Genomic DNA, 16,793 nt, shown 5'->3' on the forward strand with positions numbered 1-16,793 from the left:
TTCCTGTAAATAATGGATCATGCAGCAATTACTTAACTACTGACTTAAATCCCAACAACCCCTGCATAGAATGAAAGAGGTGTTATGACTCGTTTTGTGGTGAGACTGCTCATATTCATCAAGTCTTAACAGCTTAATTGTTGATGTTTTAAAGACCTGCCGTTCTCTTCAACACAGAGACTGTGTAACAGTTGTGAAGGTAAGCATGCAGAGTATGCAGCACCTGAGCCAAAAGAAACCTAACCTAGCAATTAACGCTGAACTCTAAATTCTCGTGGTATGGAGTAATCATTTGATTAACACAGGAAGGATTATAGATGGATGATAAATGTGTTTTCACAACGTGTCAGATTGGGTCTAGTCGACACTTGTTTGCCCTTGGGACATTACCATGTTTGTGTTTTTTCCTCCCCATAAACAACCCAGTGATGACATTTTATAAGATGAAATTAAAGTGCAATATGCAGTCCTTGGGAAAAATGCTGTATGGAGTGCATCATAGACATAGTAGAAAAAATGTGAAAGAAAAAAAACTCCTTTTCCCCTAAAGGAGAAAACCATTGGAACCTATGTTCCCTACTAGATCTTTTTGTTCTGTAAGTTAATATTCACATCTGGCTCCTATAGCCTGAAACAATAGAAAACAGTTTTGTTAACCCTCAAATCAGTGATGTCATTCCAATGTACTGTTCCATAAAGATCTGAAGGAGACGGGGAAAGGTGGCCTCAAATGTCGCACTGACATCCTCAGGATGCCTGTTATTAATTTGTTTACTTTCACCTCTAATTGAAATGTGAACATTCTGAAATCCATTGCGGGTTAACAGCAGAAGAAGGCAGATGTGTGTAAAGACAAACTCAAAGACTTTAATTTACTCATAACTCAGTGTGTCACAGAGAGAGATTTACCATTAACCATCAGACAAGTTTCATATTTGAGAATGTAATTACATTCAGAGAAAATATAATATTGGTGGCCTTTTAAACTGCTTTTTGCTTTTTTATCAGTATTCAGACTCTAAGGTTTCATATTATGCTCCATTTCAGAACCATGCTTGTATTTCAGGTTTCAACATGTTTACATGCTTTAATATTCCAAAAAACTATTTTCAATATACCTGAATTCACCCTCTGTCTGAATCACTTCGTTTTAGCGCCTGTCCTTTTAAGTCCACCTCCAGAAAAAAGCCCAGTCTGCTCTGACTGGTCAGTGTTTCTGAGTCTTCTGTATCTGTGCTTTCTGTGTCTCTTCAGGGACAATGCAGCCGGGGAATGACTGTAACATAACTGTAGCGGCACTTTCTACCTATGTATAGTATAGTTGTGACATCACAAGAACAAAAAGGTCCTGACAGCTTGTTTGAAGGCACAGTTTCTAAATACAGGCTGTGGGCATTTCTCTGTGGATCGAGCGTTGTTATACTTTCATAGTATTTATAAAGCCGCTCTACCTGCTTTAAAATAAAAAAAGACAGAAATAAATGATTTTACAATTCCTTTAACGTGCAGTAAGTAACCAAGTCACTATAACTTCTGGAGGATACATTTGGTCAAATATACAGTATATTTATATTTACAGATCTTCCATGTTATAACAATTATGCTGACAGTAAACTCCTTTCATCATCATCAAAACCTTTTAAGAAATAATAATTTCTTTCTCATCAAACTTTGTCCCCAGAGGTGTTGATTTCAAACTGGCCTATGATGCAAAGTGTCAAAGTATAGTAATACACACTGGCTGTCAGGGAAGGTGGGAAACACGTGTCACGTGTTGCCAAACTTCCCTCAAGTCACTTTTAACTGCCCTCAGTTTCAGCAGAAGTGGCAAATGGTCTGTGCTGGCATTCAAAACATCTGTGCAGCCTGACTACTGGTGGCAAGGCCCCTGAGACCTGCCTGCCTGCCTGCACCAGCCCCTTTTGAACTGCAGATCCAAATACGCTGCACTTATTGGAATGGCATGTAGCTGCTACTCTGAAGGGGGATCCTCTGCTACGCCTTTGATGTCCACCACTGTGTCCAAAGCAGGCAAGCCATTCTCTCTGCTCTCTGTTTTCCATTTAGACAAGAGATTTTTCTACTCTGGAGAGGGATTTTTGCAGTGAAGCAGACAAAGAACAGATTTGCATGGTTTTGACAGTTGTGCTGGCCTGGAGTAAGTAAGACTTACTGAAAACTGCAGTATACTGGCAACTACTTGTTAACAGGGAGCATAATGAAGTAGGTCACAATGGTGAATGTCATTGACTATGAGAGTTTTCTTATTCAGATAGTTGATCTCAACTGATATTTTGGAGGTAATAAGGGTCATTTTTATTCAGTATACTTGGCTGAAATGTGATATGAGCCAATGCAATTCATCCAGTGTTATATTTCTCCATCTTCATCACTATCTGCTGCCAGTTACTCTATTGGCAGCCACTCGGATCAGATTTATCCACTGTGCTGTATGGCACATATGGGCATCAGGTGGCCACATTGCAGTTATACTGTATCTCAGCTGGATTAAGCTGAGGGCCTGAGTTTACCAAACTTCTCATTACTTCTAGGATCCAAGACACCCAGAGCTGTAAAATGGTATGAATAATGGCCTGTTGTGGGTTTTCTTTGGCTTTTTATTTCTCACTCCAACACTGATATAGAAAATATAATAATTAAATAATTTTGAACTTTATTTTTTTTTATTGTAAATAAGATATAGTAGTCTAATTTAGGCGATGCTTCGGATCTGCTGCTGCTCAAATGTCATGGTCCTGTCATAGAGCTGTTATTATGCGCCATTTGGCGTAACAAGCAATAAGCAATATACTTTTAATGTTCTTATGGCAGCTGTTATGATACTGACAAATGATCGATGACACTAATGAGATTATGTCAGTGATCTTCAGTAGCATTATTGTTCCACTTGTGCCCAAACTGAATGTAGAGTCAGACTTCAAAGGTGACAAACGATATTAGATGCACCGTCTTCTCCATGCCTCGGGGCTCAGTGAACTGTCACCCATGCTAAAGCGGCAGCATCCCCGCTTGGTGCATAATTTGACACAGCGACCTGTCCTTTGAAGCGGACAATAAAAAGTCTCACGAGGGCTAATCACATTACGCACCATTTGTTTCGCCTAAGTGAAGTGTTACAACACCTTCCGTAGGAGCGTTTTAATCAAAGACTGAGACAAGGCTGCGGCTGCACACATGTCAACAGGAGAGGCAGACCTCCTGTAAAGCGCCTCCGGGTGTCTTCCTCTGCGCTACGACGCGCCTGTAAGCTCAGTGCGCCTCCGGGGGACCACCAAGGTTACTTGAGGTTGTTTCAGGGAGTTCTTATTGTGCCTGTATTGTGGATTGTTTTAATTTATAATGAAGTGTGTTGGGATGACTTAATCAGCATAGTATCCGCGAGTGCATGTCTACTGAAGTGGGGAAACTTTATGAAATCTGCCATAATTCTCTCTAAGGTGTTTTGTACTTTCTAAAGATAAATCTCTGTCATTTTTCCAGTTTTTCAGTCATTTTCCAATGACTATAAAGGACTAAAATATATAATCTGCGTTGGAAAAAAAAGTAGTATATGACATACTGTTGGGGTGTTTCCCATACGAACTTCCACAAGAATATTTGGTTAAACCCGGTTGGACACCAGTTTGGGGAGGTTGAGAGGGACGAAAGAGTTAACCAGGGGGAGGGCTCCTGCACAGGGGCGTAGAGTATAAAACCATCTCAAGAGCGCACATCAAGAACAGCGTGTGTATTAGTAAGCCGTATTTTGATATGGTTTGCCTTGTTTCCTCCAACACGACTCGTTAGAGACGCACGTCCGTCCGTGACCTCATTCAGGTGGGCTCACAGCATAATGGATGAATATTGTTTTTGAAGAAGACAGAACTTCACCGTGACTGAAGTCTTAACTGAGAAGATTTTTTTTTAACTACCTGTACTCTTTTCTCCAAAGGTAGTCTCATCGAATAACGTTGGATAGCGCAGAATGTGGACAAAACAAGACACGCGTAAAGCGGCTGTAGTGGAAGTGAGGAAAAGTGAAGTGTGAGGCTGGGAATGTGGCGGGGACACCACGGGGCAACTGGACTGCAAGTTTCCTGAGATTTGGAGAGGGCTCAACAAGAGGGGAAGTGTTAATGCTGCGCGCTGGATCAGCCTTGCAGTATTCTACACTGTATCAATTGGCAGTGCATTAACTAATATCATATTTGGCTTAAAATCAAAGTGTATCAGTAAAAGAGGAAACATTTTAATTTAGGACACAGTTCACTAAGAAATCCCACTGGATCCAACTCAATTTACAGCATTTCCCCCAAATTATTCCACTGTCCGCCCGCCGATCCTTTTCCCTTCATTTTTGCAATTCTGATCCGAAGTGGCTCCGAAGTGGTGTTGCGGCTCCTCGTCCCCGGCGGATCCGGAGATTGGAGTCACTGCACCAGGAGGAGGCGGAGTCGGAGCTCCGGCTACACCGCAGGCTCCCAAGAGCGGCCGCGTCAAAAGGATGGTGCGACTGGCGGCGGAACTGCTGCTGCTCCTGGGACTTCTTCTCCTTACCTTGCACATCACGGTGCTGCGGAGCAGTCCGCTCCCCCAGGGAAATGAAACTCTGAGCCTGGATCAGGACGCAGCACTTACAGAGGTGAGTTAGGAAATCTACAGTTTTAGTAATGGTGTGAGGTGCGTTCCATGAGGGAGATTTCTTGGAGGAAATTCGATGCGAAAGGTGATATCAAAGGGACCCCATTTGGTCACAGATGGGTTTGATAAAATGCTCATATGAGCCGATGGCGCAGGTAAAATAAAGCCTCCAGTCCCAGGGATCCCTGAGAGTCTTTGGGGATTGTTGACATATGTACGGATGTGGTCTCCCTAGGGTGTCCCCCGGGAATGGCAGGGAGCCAGCAGAGGGGTGGAAGATGAGGCAGGGTCAGAGATCAGCCCCCTGCACCAGACGCACCTCCCGATTGTTGGGGGTTAAATGCTAGCTGCAGGCACTTCTCTGTCATCACGGGCTCATCACTGTCATCCAAGGTTTCAGTTGATGAGGCAGAGGGTCAGGTGCCCCCCAGGGTTGTGTTTGGAGAAGAGTCTGGCATCAAATTGACTTCTGCCCTGCTCCAGATCAAGTCTCGAGTCAAACTTATTTAATGTGAGTAGGGCCATATGAACAGATCAGATATTAATGACCATATCAGTGTTGAGGAAAAGAAAATAAATAGAATAATGTAAAGAAATACAAATAATACAAGTTGCTGAAATCTATTGACATTGATCTAGTCTTGTCAAAATATATATTTTTATTGACACCTTTTTGGTTTGTGGCCCAGTTTTGAATGTGGCTCTTTATTATTTCACAAGGGGGACATTTTGTCAACATGACACCACTTAAGACAGGTTTAACAGTTTAACTGCCCATTTTAACATCAGCATAAAGCACATAGACTCCAGTAGAGCCTCAAGTCCTGACTCAAGGGTTAAGACAGGTCTGGGATCAACAGGCTTTTTTAGAGAGTGTTAAGCATCCTTCAGCTGCTTTTTGATGTATATTTAGCATGCTACTGAAATACTTTCATCATGTACAGTGATAAATGGGTATTTATGCCCACTGGAATGGTGTGCCTTCATAAATTCTTTATTAGGGCTTGGGTGTAATGAATGGAAATAATTTTTTCTTCACCAAAAGGATGGTGAGGGTAATTTATTATCACTGCCATCACTGCTGACCGCCCTGTGTATATGCAACACCAAGCCTGTGTTCAGCTGGATATTAGGGCATGCAAAGCCGAACAAATATTCCAGGAATTTATTGAATATTTGTCACACAGCCAAATATTGTATTTGAAGAACAGGATAAGGAACAGGAGAGAGTTTCTCCTGAGGACACACAACAGAAATACTTAACACACGCCACCACAACATCCCTTTTGTCACTCACCCAAATTTACATAGACATTCTGCCTTGTGATGAAAGAGCCCAACTATGCCAGTCATGTCCCATGTTGAGAAAAGCGCTGGATGTTTTTTTTTTTTTTTTTTTGCTCATGAATAATGCTGTGAATGTGCAGATATGCTTCACTGGTCCACCACTGAAGACGGTGATGTCATCTTTCAGCCGGGCTTGTCACCCAGCGGGTGTATTGTCATTCCAAGGTGTCGTATTAAAAGATGCCATTCACAGAAACACAAATGACAGGATGCAGCTCCATGCACCTGTAGTGAAGAGAGAAAACGCTTTGGTCCAATGCACATTATCATCTCTGATCCATCCACTGTGGCTGTGTAATTTTATATTTAAGAGACAGTATTTGTCACAAAGAACATACAACTTCTAACACTGTAAATAAGTTAACAAATGGTTTTCTACCCTTGAGCTTATTTTCTTCTTTATTTTCAAGAAGTCTGATCCAAACACTTCACTTTTGAGCTCCTATACAGCATGCATCTTTTCATTTTTATCCTGCAAATAAACACATACGTAAGCCCAGTATGAGGTGTGTGACAGGGAAAGGATAGTTCCTCCTCCACCTACATAAGTGTAGTGTTGAAAGGCATCTGGCACAATGTGCACTGCCTTCATTTCCTGCCTCCCTGGGGGAAGGACCCCTGAGTTGCTCCCAATTGAAAATGGAGTCATGCCCCTTTAAGCAGCCATCACAAAGTGAAAAAAGGGGAAGCGGGAAAGAAGGGGAGATACTGTGAGGAGGGAGAGGGGGTGTCGTGTGTGTGCAAGTGTTCATTCATGACTTTAGAGAGTGGGGGATGACATCCTGGGAGGCCCCAGATAAACTGAGGAATGGTGTGTCACTTTTGATCTCCAAATTAAAGCATGTTCCTCATTGAGGACGATCTCAGATGAGTGATAGGGACTGTAAAACAGCCTACCATCAAAGGGCAACGCTCCTGATTTTTGAACTCTTAAATGAGTTACTCCTGTGCGCTGTTACAGTCCAGGCCGTACTAGAGGAAAATGAGAATAACAGCATGTTTTTCTCATTATGTTGTGTTAAAAAGCTCCACTGAGAGTTACTTGGAAAAGACAGTGAGAGGTGTTTATGTCGACATTATCAGGGGTTTACAGACTTTACACAACTGATACACAACTGCAATTCCTTTCAGATGACTTATTCCCATGCTGTGCATTCTTTCCATTACTTTCAACTCTAATTAACTAAATCGTTCTGCTGAAATACTGATTGAGACAGAAAAAAAATCGGTTATAGGGCATATCAAATTTCATGGTTTGTCCTTCACACTGCTGAGCTCCGTGATGGAAATATAGATTTAGTAAAATCTCAGTTCTCATGGGGGAAAGCAGCAAAGATTTCTCTATTCCTGTCACAGCAATGGACTGTTTTCAGCAATACTATGACATCATTTTCCTATTTACGATTCAGCTGAAGAATTGATTGAATGCTGATTAAACACTGACAACGAGAGATTTGTGCCACATAGAAAAATATGATTTTTAGTTAGTTAGGCTTTAATCAGACAGTCTCATCAAGGCTGAATTGTTGTCAAATTGTATAGCTTTTTACAACTAACCGATAATGCATGTCCCACAATACGCTGTCATTTTATTGTAGGTCTCATATTGTAAAAACTTTTTTGATTTGAAAGCAGGTCAAGTTGCTATCTAAATACTGTGAAGGTATCAAAATGATCAATCCACAGAGAAATGCACACAGCTCGAATTCGGAAATTGTGACTTTAAATGAGCCATCAGGACCTCTGTATGGTTGTGATGTCCCAACTACATATAGATAGAAAGTTTAGCTACAGTCCTGTGACAGCCATGCTCTGGCTGCAATTACGGTACACTGAGAGCAAGCATACATAAGTGTTTCAGACAGGTATAATCTGAAAGACAGTATTAGAAAAAGAATGGGATTTTTGAACATCAAAGCATGTAAACGTGTTCTAGTAGAGACCTAAAAATACATGTATGAACCTAAAAATTGGCCTAATAACATGGGACCTTTATCAAATCTGTCCATGGTGATAAAATAGAAAAAAATAAAACAGGAGTTATACAACATGTTTTTAAAAGTTTAACAAATCATTTAAACATGAAACTGTCTGTAAAAAATAGGTTTATTCCAATCAACAATTCTCCCATATGGAGCATTTCTACTGTATCTGCAAGATAATATGGCCAAAACAAAAATATAATCGCATTGGAGCTCAGCTAACAATACTTCCCCGTAAACCACCAAACTCTGGGTTTACAAGGACTCCCATACTGAATGAAGCATCATTACAAGTATTGCCCTGGGATTAACCACAATTAAATTTGACTTTAAAGAAACCAAATTTGTGTCCGGATTTGATAATCTGCCTGCCATGTGTAATGCATCATAATATGACACAGCAGAAGATTCAGATAGAATGAGACTGGATCATGAAGGATTAGTCTACCTGCAAACACCATGACTGGGTTTCACGACCCAACAGTTTGTGAATTCTGAAACATTTGTGGTGGCATCTGCTTTCTTTTAATAGAACTTTCTCTTGGAGAAAGAAGCAAGTTGTAACTCAGTGACAAATCTGTTCTGTGAGTTAATCAGTAGCTAGGGCATTTTTGGATGAATGTCTTTAAATGACAGGTGTTGTGGATGGGAAAACAAAGGGAATTGTCTGTCTTCAGGTACTATGAAATGAATGTTTGTAGAGACAGTAATGTCTGGACTGAAGAGCAAATTGTGTGGTCCGCAGTTAAATGCTAATAACCATAAAAATATGATCCACCCAAAGGAGATCAACCACACCTGTTGACCTTATTTACGACTGTTTATATGTATTTACATTGTGATTGAACCTGCAAGTCTTGTGTTTGGCCTGCTTCCTCAGTGGAGCTCAATTACAGCCACGGAAGTGAGTGACTTCAGAAGGCTGGGAACATGAAAGACAGGGTTATCACGTGGGCATCTCAAAGCCCAAGTACTTGTAATAGAACCAGAAAGGGTCCTGTGATGTTCACTCAAAGAGCCGATATCTGATGCACAAACTACGCTGTTGAAATTACCTTTTTCTGTACTGAGACATCACTCAGCCATAATTGTTTGGTTATAGAAAAGACATTTGTGGTTTTAATTGGAATCTGCTACTTTAGAACCATTTTCTTCAAATTTCATGGTTTTGAACATAAATTTTCATAAAAACATACTATTTTATCTAAAACCTCTCCCTCTTTATTTGGCGGCTACAGGCAAAATGCACAACCATTTACTCTTTCTCCTCAAAATTATGGTGAATAGTAAATCATTGTAATTAGGACAGATGATATGTGATGTGAACATTTTTAATTCTTTGAAATGCATCATATTAACACTATCTGATATCTGGTAGTAAATCAAATATGAGAATATCATTCTGTCCATTTGTAATCCTTCGGTCCTCCCTGTGCAGCTGCATTTACAGCATCTATATTCTTCCAGAGTGCACCCACCTTGGCTGGACGAAAACCACTCCACTGGGGGCTTTTATGTCCACCACAATGTGGCTGAGCTGACACTTTTGTCTGTGACTGGCCACCGCAACCGTACAGCACTGCTGGCATATTCTCAGGCCTCAGCCAGGCCACAAAAACACTAGGGAGGAAGAAATGGGACATGAAAAAAGAAAACAGGGAACATGATTGATGGCTCTCTTTGATCTTATTTTCTGCCACTCCAGAATGGTTGATTGCAGACTACTTATGGCTGTCTCTCTAAACTGAGGAATAATTGTTCCTCCTGTGCATACCTGACAGGGGACATATGTCCTCAACTGTCCTTTTGGGATGATTTTACAATCTTCCTGTCAGAAGAACAAATGTTTTCCTGTCATCAACAAGGCCGATGTAATTATTTTGCAATGTTTGCTCAGGTTTCTCAGTAGAGCCGCAGTGCAGGAAACCCATCAGTCTTACATACTGTTTTCTCCCAGGCAGTGCCAGGACATGCTAAAAATGTTCACATCACATAACTACAGTGAAGCAGCAGCATACTTTGTCAGCTAAAAATGGAAAAATATACAGTCTAACATTGGCTCTGAATGCAGACTCAGGCGCATTACATTTTGGTGGAAGCAGACTGATGCACAACTCAGTGCGATGTTTGTCCCAGTGGCTACTTCTTTCTGGACTCCAAGTAGTCGAGAGTCCGTAGGATTTATGACAGAGGTCATGACAACATGACTGCCAAGTGACAGGGCTCTTAGTCCAAACATTCATACAAAAGGGAATCAAGTATTTTCAAAAAATATTCTAATAATCTTATATTGTGAATGCCCATGCATTAATATGTTAATGTTATGATAATTTCTCTCCTCAGCAGAACAATATAAATGCAAAAAGCAGCTCTTCTGTCCAACTGACACCTGAAGATCGCAGGTCTGGTCCAGAACATCGGTTGACCCACCGGCCTGCCACCCTCCCCAGGGCACAAGGCAGCAACATACACAGGGACGGCCCTGAAGCTTTCCTCCTAGATCTGCACAACTTCCCCGACCTCTCCAAAGCTGATATCAATGGACAGAATCCCAACATACAGGTGACCATGTGTGTCTGTGCACCTGCTAGTGTGCTTTGATGCTTTCACTCACTTGTAAGACATGGCTACCCAACCACATAGGACAGGAAGAGCAAACAGGAAGGAGGAGTATAGTCTGGTGCACATCACTACCCCCTTTTTTCTCCTACTTCCTCCTTCCTTCTCCCCCTGTCCCTTTTCAAACTTCCTGGCTTGTTGTGAGCTTAGGATAGACACTGAGGTCTTACGTTCATCATATTGACAGCTGAAAGGCAGACACTAACCAGCAATGCCTCACTATTACTAACCCAGATGCAGGAAGACAGAAGGCCGCTTATGTAAATGTGTGGCAAGCCCTTAACCAGAAGTCCCTCAGTGGTGCAGATGGCCAAGTAACCGCTGCCATGTTTAAATCATTCTCCTGTCTAATCCAGCGAGGGGGTCTTTCCATTTCTGAGAGCATCACTGCTAAATCCAGGCACGAACAAAGTGTATTAACATCTCAAGATGTGGGAAGAGAGCGGAGCAACCAATTGAGCAAGGGCGTGAGGCTGTGGGAGAAGGGGGGAGGAGGAGGGTGTGTCTTTGATCCTGGGATTCATCTGGCTTTCATGGTCTGGAGGAGGCTGAGTAGCCCTTTGAACTTTGTGTTTAGGTGGAGAGAGCCCAAGAGGTGGGAGGGTGACTGTGGGGCAGGGGTGGTGGTCCCCCCTCATCTGGGAGGCACATGTGTTAGGACAGAAAGGGGGAGGGGTTAATATTGTGTGTAGGGGTATCAGAAATTGTCACCTCACTGCACACAATTGAACCATTCTGTCCCAAAATGCTATCTTCTTTGATGATTCTGTGTTGGATATTTAGTTTAAAGGTCACATATTATGCTCATTTTCAGGTTCATATTAGTGTTTTGGGTTTCTACCAGAACATGTTTACATGCTTTAATGTTCAAAATAGATTTTATTTTTCTCATAATGTCATTCAGAATACATGTGTATGTGTATGAATAAACGCTCTGTTTAGCACCTGTCTCTTTAAACCCCCCTTACTGAAAAAGCCCAGTCTTCTCTGATTGGTCAGTGTTTCTGGGTCTTCTGCATCTGCGCTCTCTGCATCTCTCCACCATCATTGCAACCAGGGAATGACTGTAACAGCACTGTAGTGACACTCTCTACCTATATACAGTATAGTATAGTTGTAACATCACAACCATACAGAAGTCCTGACGACTTGTTTAAAGGCAAAGTTTCTGAATACAGGCGCATTTCTCTGTGGATTGAGCATTTAATACTTTCACAGTATTTATATAGCATCTCAATCTGCCTTTCAATAAAAAAGAAATGGAAATATGACTTTTTACAATATCGGACCTTTACATTGTCTTTTGTTTTTTTAATACAGGTGACCATTGAAGTGGTGGACGGACTGGAGGTCCATGAACCAGAAAAAGGCCTCCATAAGGAAAGCAAACCAAGCTGGGCTTCTCCTAATTGGAGAAACTGGTGGCCACACTCTTCTTCACCCTCCTCCTCTTCCACCATTCATCAAACAGAGGAGCAGGATCGTACCTACGGGAGCAACAGCGAGGACAGCAACTTCCTCAGGCCACCAGCAGACTGGGACAGGAGAGGAGGCACCGGGGGAGGAAGCAAAGCTCAAACTGAATATGGTGGGAATGACAGGAGGGTGTGTTTGCAAGGAAATTAGTGCACAATGCACATGGCAGAATATTTAGCTGGGTCTCTTATTTGAGCACTGGTCTCCAGGGTTTCCACAGATGGCCGTGGTGTGATGTGGAATCTGTAATTTGCAGATTTGCTGATTTAAGCTGTCACCATAATAAGTGCAGTCATCCCAGGCAAGCCTCTGGGAGCCCCTGATTGAAGCCTTTAACACTTTTTATGAGATGGATTCCTCTGTGGTATGGAGCTAGCTACGTGACACAGTTTAAACGCCTTCGCTACATCAAAGTTCAGCAGCAGGAATTGGGCCAGAATTGCTGTTAGGCTGCCACACCATCTTCACAACACTCTCTAAAAGTAACCCCACTGATAAATCTGCCGTGAAAGAATTTACACTCACTGTCATACAGTATGCGTCTGGCCCATGTTGTAGCATGCCCCAAACCAACATGGTCGAACAGGAATGTGTATTCTGTGGAAATGTCATTTCATCCACTTGCACTTGCACTACAGTGGTTAAGGAGGCAATTTTATAATCTTCTTTGTAATTTTTCTGGCTTATCGCTGTGGTCAGCTCTTATTCATCCTTCATTTATGATACAAAGGACAAGAAAATATTTTATCAGCATTTCTGTCCTGGTTTTAAACCTAATAATCATAACTGTGGGCAGGCAGGCCACACAGGCCATTACATCTGTGAGCTGTGGTCAGGTTATTATCAAGTTTTCTAAATTCTGACTTTTGTCTGAGCTGCCACCAGCTCTTTGGCCGTAGTACGCTATGGAAGGGGAAGGAGAGCAGCGTGAGATGGCTATCTGGCCTGTAGTGGTACAAAATGCTCATAATGAGGGGCAGATGGCAGTGGGGGGCTGGGGGGTTGTATAGGAAGGTTTGGACCCCTGCCAGAAATACTTCCATCCCAACATGCCTACATTAATTCTCATCATTGATGGAGTACTGCTTTCAAGATGTGTATGTGTGTTTGCGTGTGGTAGTGATGGTGGTGGTGGGGTGAGGCGGCCGTAGAGCCGACTGTAACTGTTTCCATGTATACCCATTACAGTGATCTACTCAACGATAATTGGAGTTAAAGAGGATTTCTTGCCATTTCACTTCCTATTTTCAAACCAATGAATCATAGATAGAGCAACTGAACAGTGTCCATTGCCACTGTGCCAGGGCCAACATTACTATTGCCGCATCCCCTGTAGCTTTGTTGGAATTAGCAAAACTCTTCCTTTTTACTTTGCTAAGTGAACACACATACGGTGCCCTATGCCACATACAATATACGGTATGAGCGTGTGTGTGTGTGTGTGTGTGTGTTTGTCTGTCAGTATACACAAGCTTGCGTGGTATCTGCTTTGAGGGCCAAAGTCAAAGAGAACTTTGAGCCCCCCACATCCCCTTTTATGTCCTCCCCCCACTTATTATTAGTGAGGCATGCTAACAGGCCTGAGTAATCTCAGCATATGGCCTGCATCAGAGCTGATGATCTCTTTCTTTTTACCCTGATCCAGACTATATGGACGGAGAGGGGGACTGGAGTAACTGGACAGCATGCAGTGTCACCTGTGGAAATGGCAACCAGAAGAGAACCAGGTCATGTGGTTACGCCTGTACAGCCACCGAGTCCAGGACTTGCGATATGCCCAACTGCCCAGGTAAAGTCTTGATTTTGGATGAACAAAATATCCCACCAGTAGAGATGGCATCAATGGATATTAAGCATAGACTGTAAGGGCACGTGTTGATTTACTAGTCTTTCATCTCTTGATCCACGTTTTGCTGTGCTTTCATCTCTCTAAAGGTTTTGAAGATGCCTTCAAGACAGCAGCTACTGAAGTGAGCCTGTTAGCTGGAACAGATGAGTTCAATGCCACAGAGCTCTTTGGTGTTGGTAAGATTCTACTCTGTCCTACTGCAGACTATCCCTCATTCAGATGTTCTTGCACAATCAAAGACAGTTCATCCATCTGGCGGCAGTGTTCCTGCACACACGTAGCATTCCTCATGCTCAGGCTGCACTCCATTACTGCACAGAGATGAAAATGTGCAGCAGGGCAGGAAGAGCACAGTATGCCACTGCCCACTCTCTTTTTGTCAGCAAAAACACACCTTCATGTTAAATATTACACCTAATCACACTTTTTCTTCTAATGTTCGGAAGGAGTGTAGCATTCAGTGGTGTCTTCATTTCTTCCAGACACAGACAGCTGCGAGCGATGGATGAACTGCAAAAGCGACTTCTTGAAGAAGTACATGACCAAGGTGGCAAATGACCTTCCCAGCTGCCCTTGCTCTTACCCAACTGAGGTTGCGTACAGCACAGCTGATGTACATGATGCTCCCACGCACCGAGATTTCCGCTGGAAAGACGCCAGCGGGCCTAAAGAGAAGCTGGAGATCTACAAGCCCACGGCTCGCTACTGCATCCGCTCCATGCTGACACTGGAGTCCACCACGCTGGCCGCACAGCACTGCTGCTACGACGACAACATGAAGCTCATAACTCGCGGCAAAGGGGCTGGCACGCCCAATCTCATCAGCACAGAGTTCTCAGCCGACCTGCACTATAAGGTAGACATCCTGCCCTGGATCATCTGCAAAGGAGACTGGAGCCGCTACAATCAGGCCAGGCCACCAAACAATGGGCAAAAGTGTCCCGACAACCCTCCGGACGAGGACTACTACAAACAATTTGAAGAAGCAAGGGAATTCTAGATGGCTGTAGCGCGAAAGGAAACAGTAACACTGCTTAAATATTCAGCTCAACCTCAAAAATGGTGATGAAACATTTTTTTTTTTAATTCTGTTTTAGATCAGATAACAAAAGGACTTTAAGGCTCTGAGGAACAAGACTTACTGCTCATTTGAACCAAGAGGAATAAAAATCCAACAGAGTCAGAACATTTATAATTGCTCACAAGGAACTTTTCTTGACTTCACCACAACCAGGCACAAAATGTTGCTTTGTTTTTTAACATTTAAAAGAAAAGAAAAGATGCCTCTATAAAATGTAAATGTTTGCCAGTAATTGTGTCACCTATAATACCTTTCAGATCTGGTCATTAAAGGGAGAACTGAGTTCATAATCTTAAAAAGGGAAAATTATCATTCTAGGAATGTTCGTTTAGATTGTGTCCAGGTTCGTCTCTATAGATTGTTTATGTTTGGTGAATCTAAGAGGCCTATGGTAATAGAATAATGAGATCCTTCAGGAATGGGTGGGTGGGAAAAAGGGGGGGGGGGGGGCAGGGTTATCAAACTTTCTCCCATTTTGTCACAATATCAGGTCCTCATGTAAGCTTGTGAGTTTATTTAGCATGCACATTTCTTAATTTTACCATTCATTTACAACCGTGTCCCTTGTGTCTCCGAGGCAGATCTTTATTGTAAAAAGCCTGCATTATTTTTGTAAAGTATTTATTAAGTTGTAGCTGTGTCTGAGTTTGGTGTCTATGACTGTCTTGTCTGATCCACATACTGTATGGCTGAATGCTAACTTGAGATTCCTCTCAAGCTGAAATTTGGCACCAATGTGGGTGTTTGTATCTCAAGCTAGGATTAAACCATCTACAAGTGTAAAGACTGTGTGAACTGTATGGAAAGATTTTTGAGATATAAATCTATAAATAAATTTTTAAAAAGTCAGTGAATGTGTTGCTAGAATAAACAATTTCCGTATGATGATCTTCATGGTGAAAATATCTCTATAATGTTGTAGTTAACAAGAATTTCAAGCCAAGTTTCATCAGCTGCTTTTAGACTTCTCTCCTGCTGTCGAAGGAAATTCATCCACAGGAAAAATCTCATCGGTAGAGCCCCTCAAACAGGCTTAAGCCAGTGCACAAGACTTCCATTAGTTCCATCCAGTGTGGCTCTCAGGCCAGGCCTTTTGATGGGATTGCGATATTTTTTTCAGGGGGCGAGGAGGGTAAGATTCCCTTGAATGCGAATCAAATTCTTTGTCTTTGGCATGTATCCTCACATTCCTGAGAAATTTTCAGTATACACACACCCACACACACACACACACACAGACACACACACTCAACACCGCCTGTCCGTAGCAAGGACCTCTGACCATTCCTTCTACGCTGAGTGCTGCAGTCATTGTCACACAGAGAAAGCCATTCATGGTGCCCTCATTCCTGTCTTGTGTACGGCACAGCTGGCCGGGTGCAGGGCTTGTCTTTATAATGCAGCAGGCCCCAGCACGTTCCACACCCCTGAGGCGCTACTTGCAACCGCCTTGTTGCTTCACTATTCATACAAAATTCCACCATGTGCGTCCTTCGAACCATTAATCCCAAACAGCCTTTTATCAACAACCCACCCTCAAATCCTCACTGTGTATCACACACATGCATTCTTTAAAAACATAGATATATGTCTCCCTCTGTACTATTAAATTGAAAAGTGTGTAAATCTCTCCTTTTTTAGTCCTCTCTGCAGTAAAAGCATGGTTCGAGGCTAGGATTACAGTAACCGGCATGGATCGTATCTCAGCAGAGCGCCTGCTGAACAGGCCATGGAGATCAAAGTGAGGTGTTCGTCTTTATTTTTGAATCATTAGGGCCAAGCTCAAATTGATATATAC

General features: G+C 42.5%; 1 protein-coding gene across 2 annotated transcripts; it reads left to right on the top strand.

Moving 5' to 3' along the window:
- The first annotated feature begins 3,734 nt into the window (after positions 1-3,734).
- On the top strand, positions 3,735-15,403 carry ism1 (isthmin 1). Of its 2 annotated transcripts, XM_083923533.1 has the most exons (7): positions 3,735-3,837; positions 3,953-4,642; positions 10,314-10,532; positions 11,910-12,177; positions 13,711-13,854; positions 14,001-14,090; positions 14,397-15,403. In XM_083923533.1, the coding sequence occupies exons 2-7, from the start codon at positions 4,505-4,507 to the stop codon at positions 14,912-14,914; spliced, it is 1,377 nt and encodes a 458-aa protein (XP_083779659.1). In that variant the 5' UTR covers positions 3,735-3,837; positions 3,953-4,504; the 3' UTR covers positions 14,915-15,403. The 2 variants fall into 2 exon arrangements, with proteins under 2 accessions (XP_083779659.1, XP_083779660.1); XM_083923534.1 differs by having other exon boundaries at positions 3,757-4,642; positions 10,317-10,532.
- Positions 15,404-16,793: the final 1,390 nt, after the last annotated feature.

The sequence above is a fragment of the Echiichthys vipera genome (assembly GCF_963691815.1).
Source record: "Echiichthys vipera genome assembly, chromosome: 11".
NCBI classification, from domain to species: Eukaryota; Metazoa; Chordata; class Actinopteri; order Perciformes; family Trachinidae; genus Echiichthys; species Echiichthys vipera.

Excerpts from the sequence above, each read along its gene's own strand:
- ism1 (XM_083923533.1), top strand. The coding sequence starts at position 4,505 with ATGGTGCGACTGGCGGCGGAACTGCTGCTGCTCCTGGGACTTCTTCTC. Across the intron at positions 10,533-11,909 it reads GACAGAATCCCAACATACAG|GTGACCATTGAAGTGGTGGA; the intron begins GTGACCATGTGT and ends TTTTTAATACAG. Across the intron at positions 14,091-14,396 it reads CACAGAGCTCTTTGGTGTTG|ACACAGACAGCTGCGAGCGA; the intron begins GTAAGATTCTAC and ends CATTTCTTCCAG.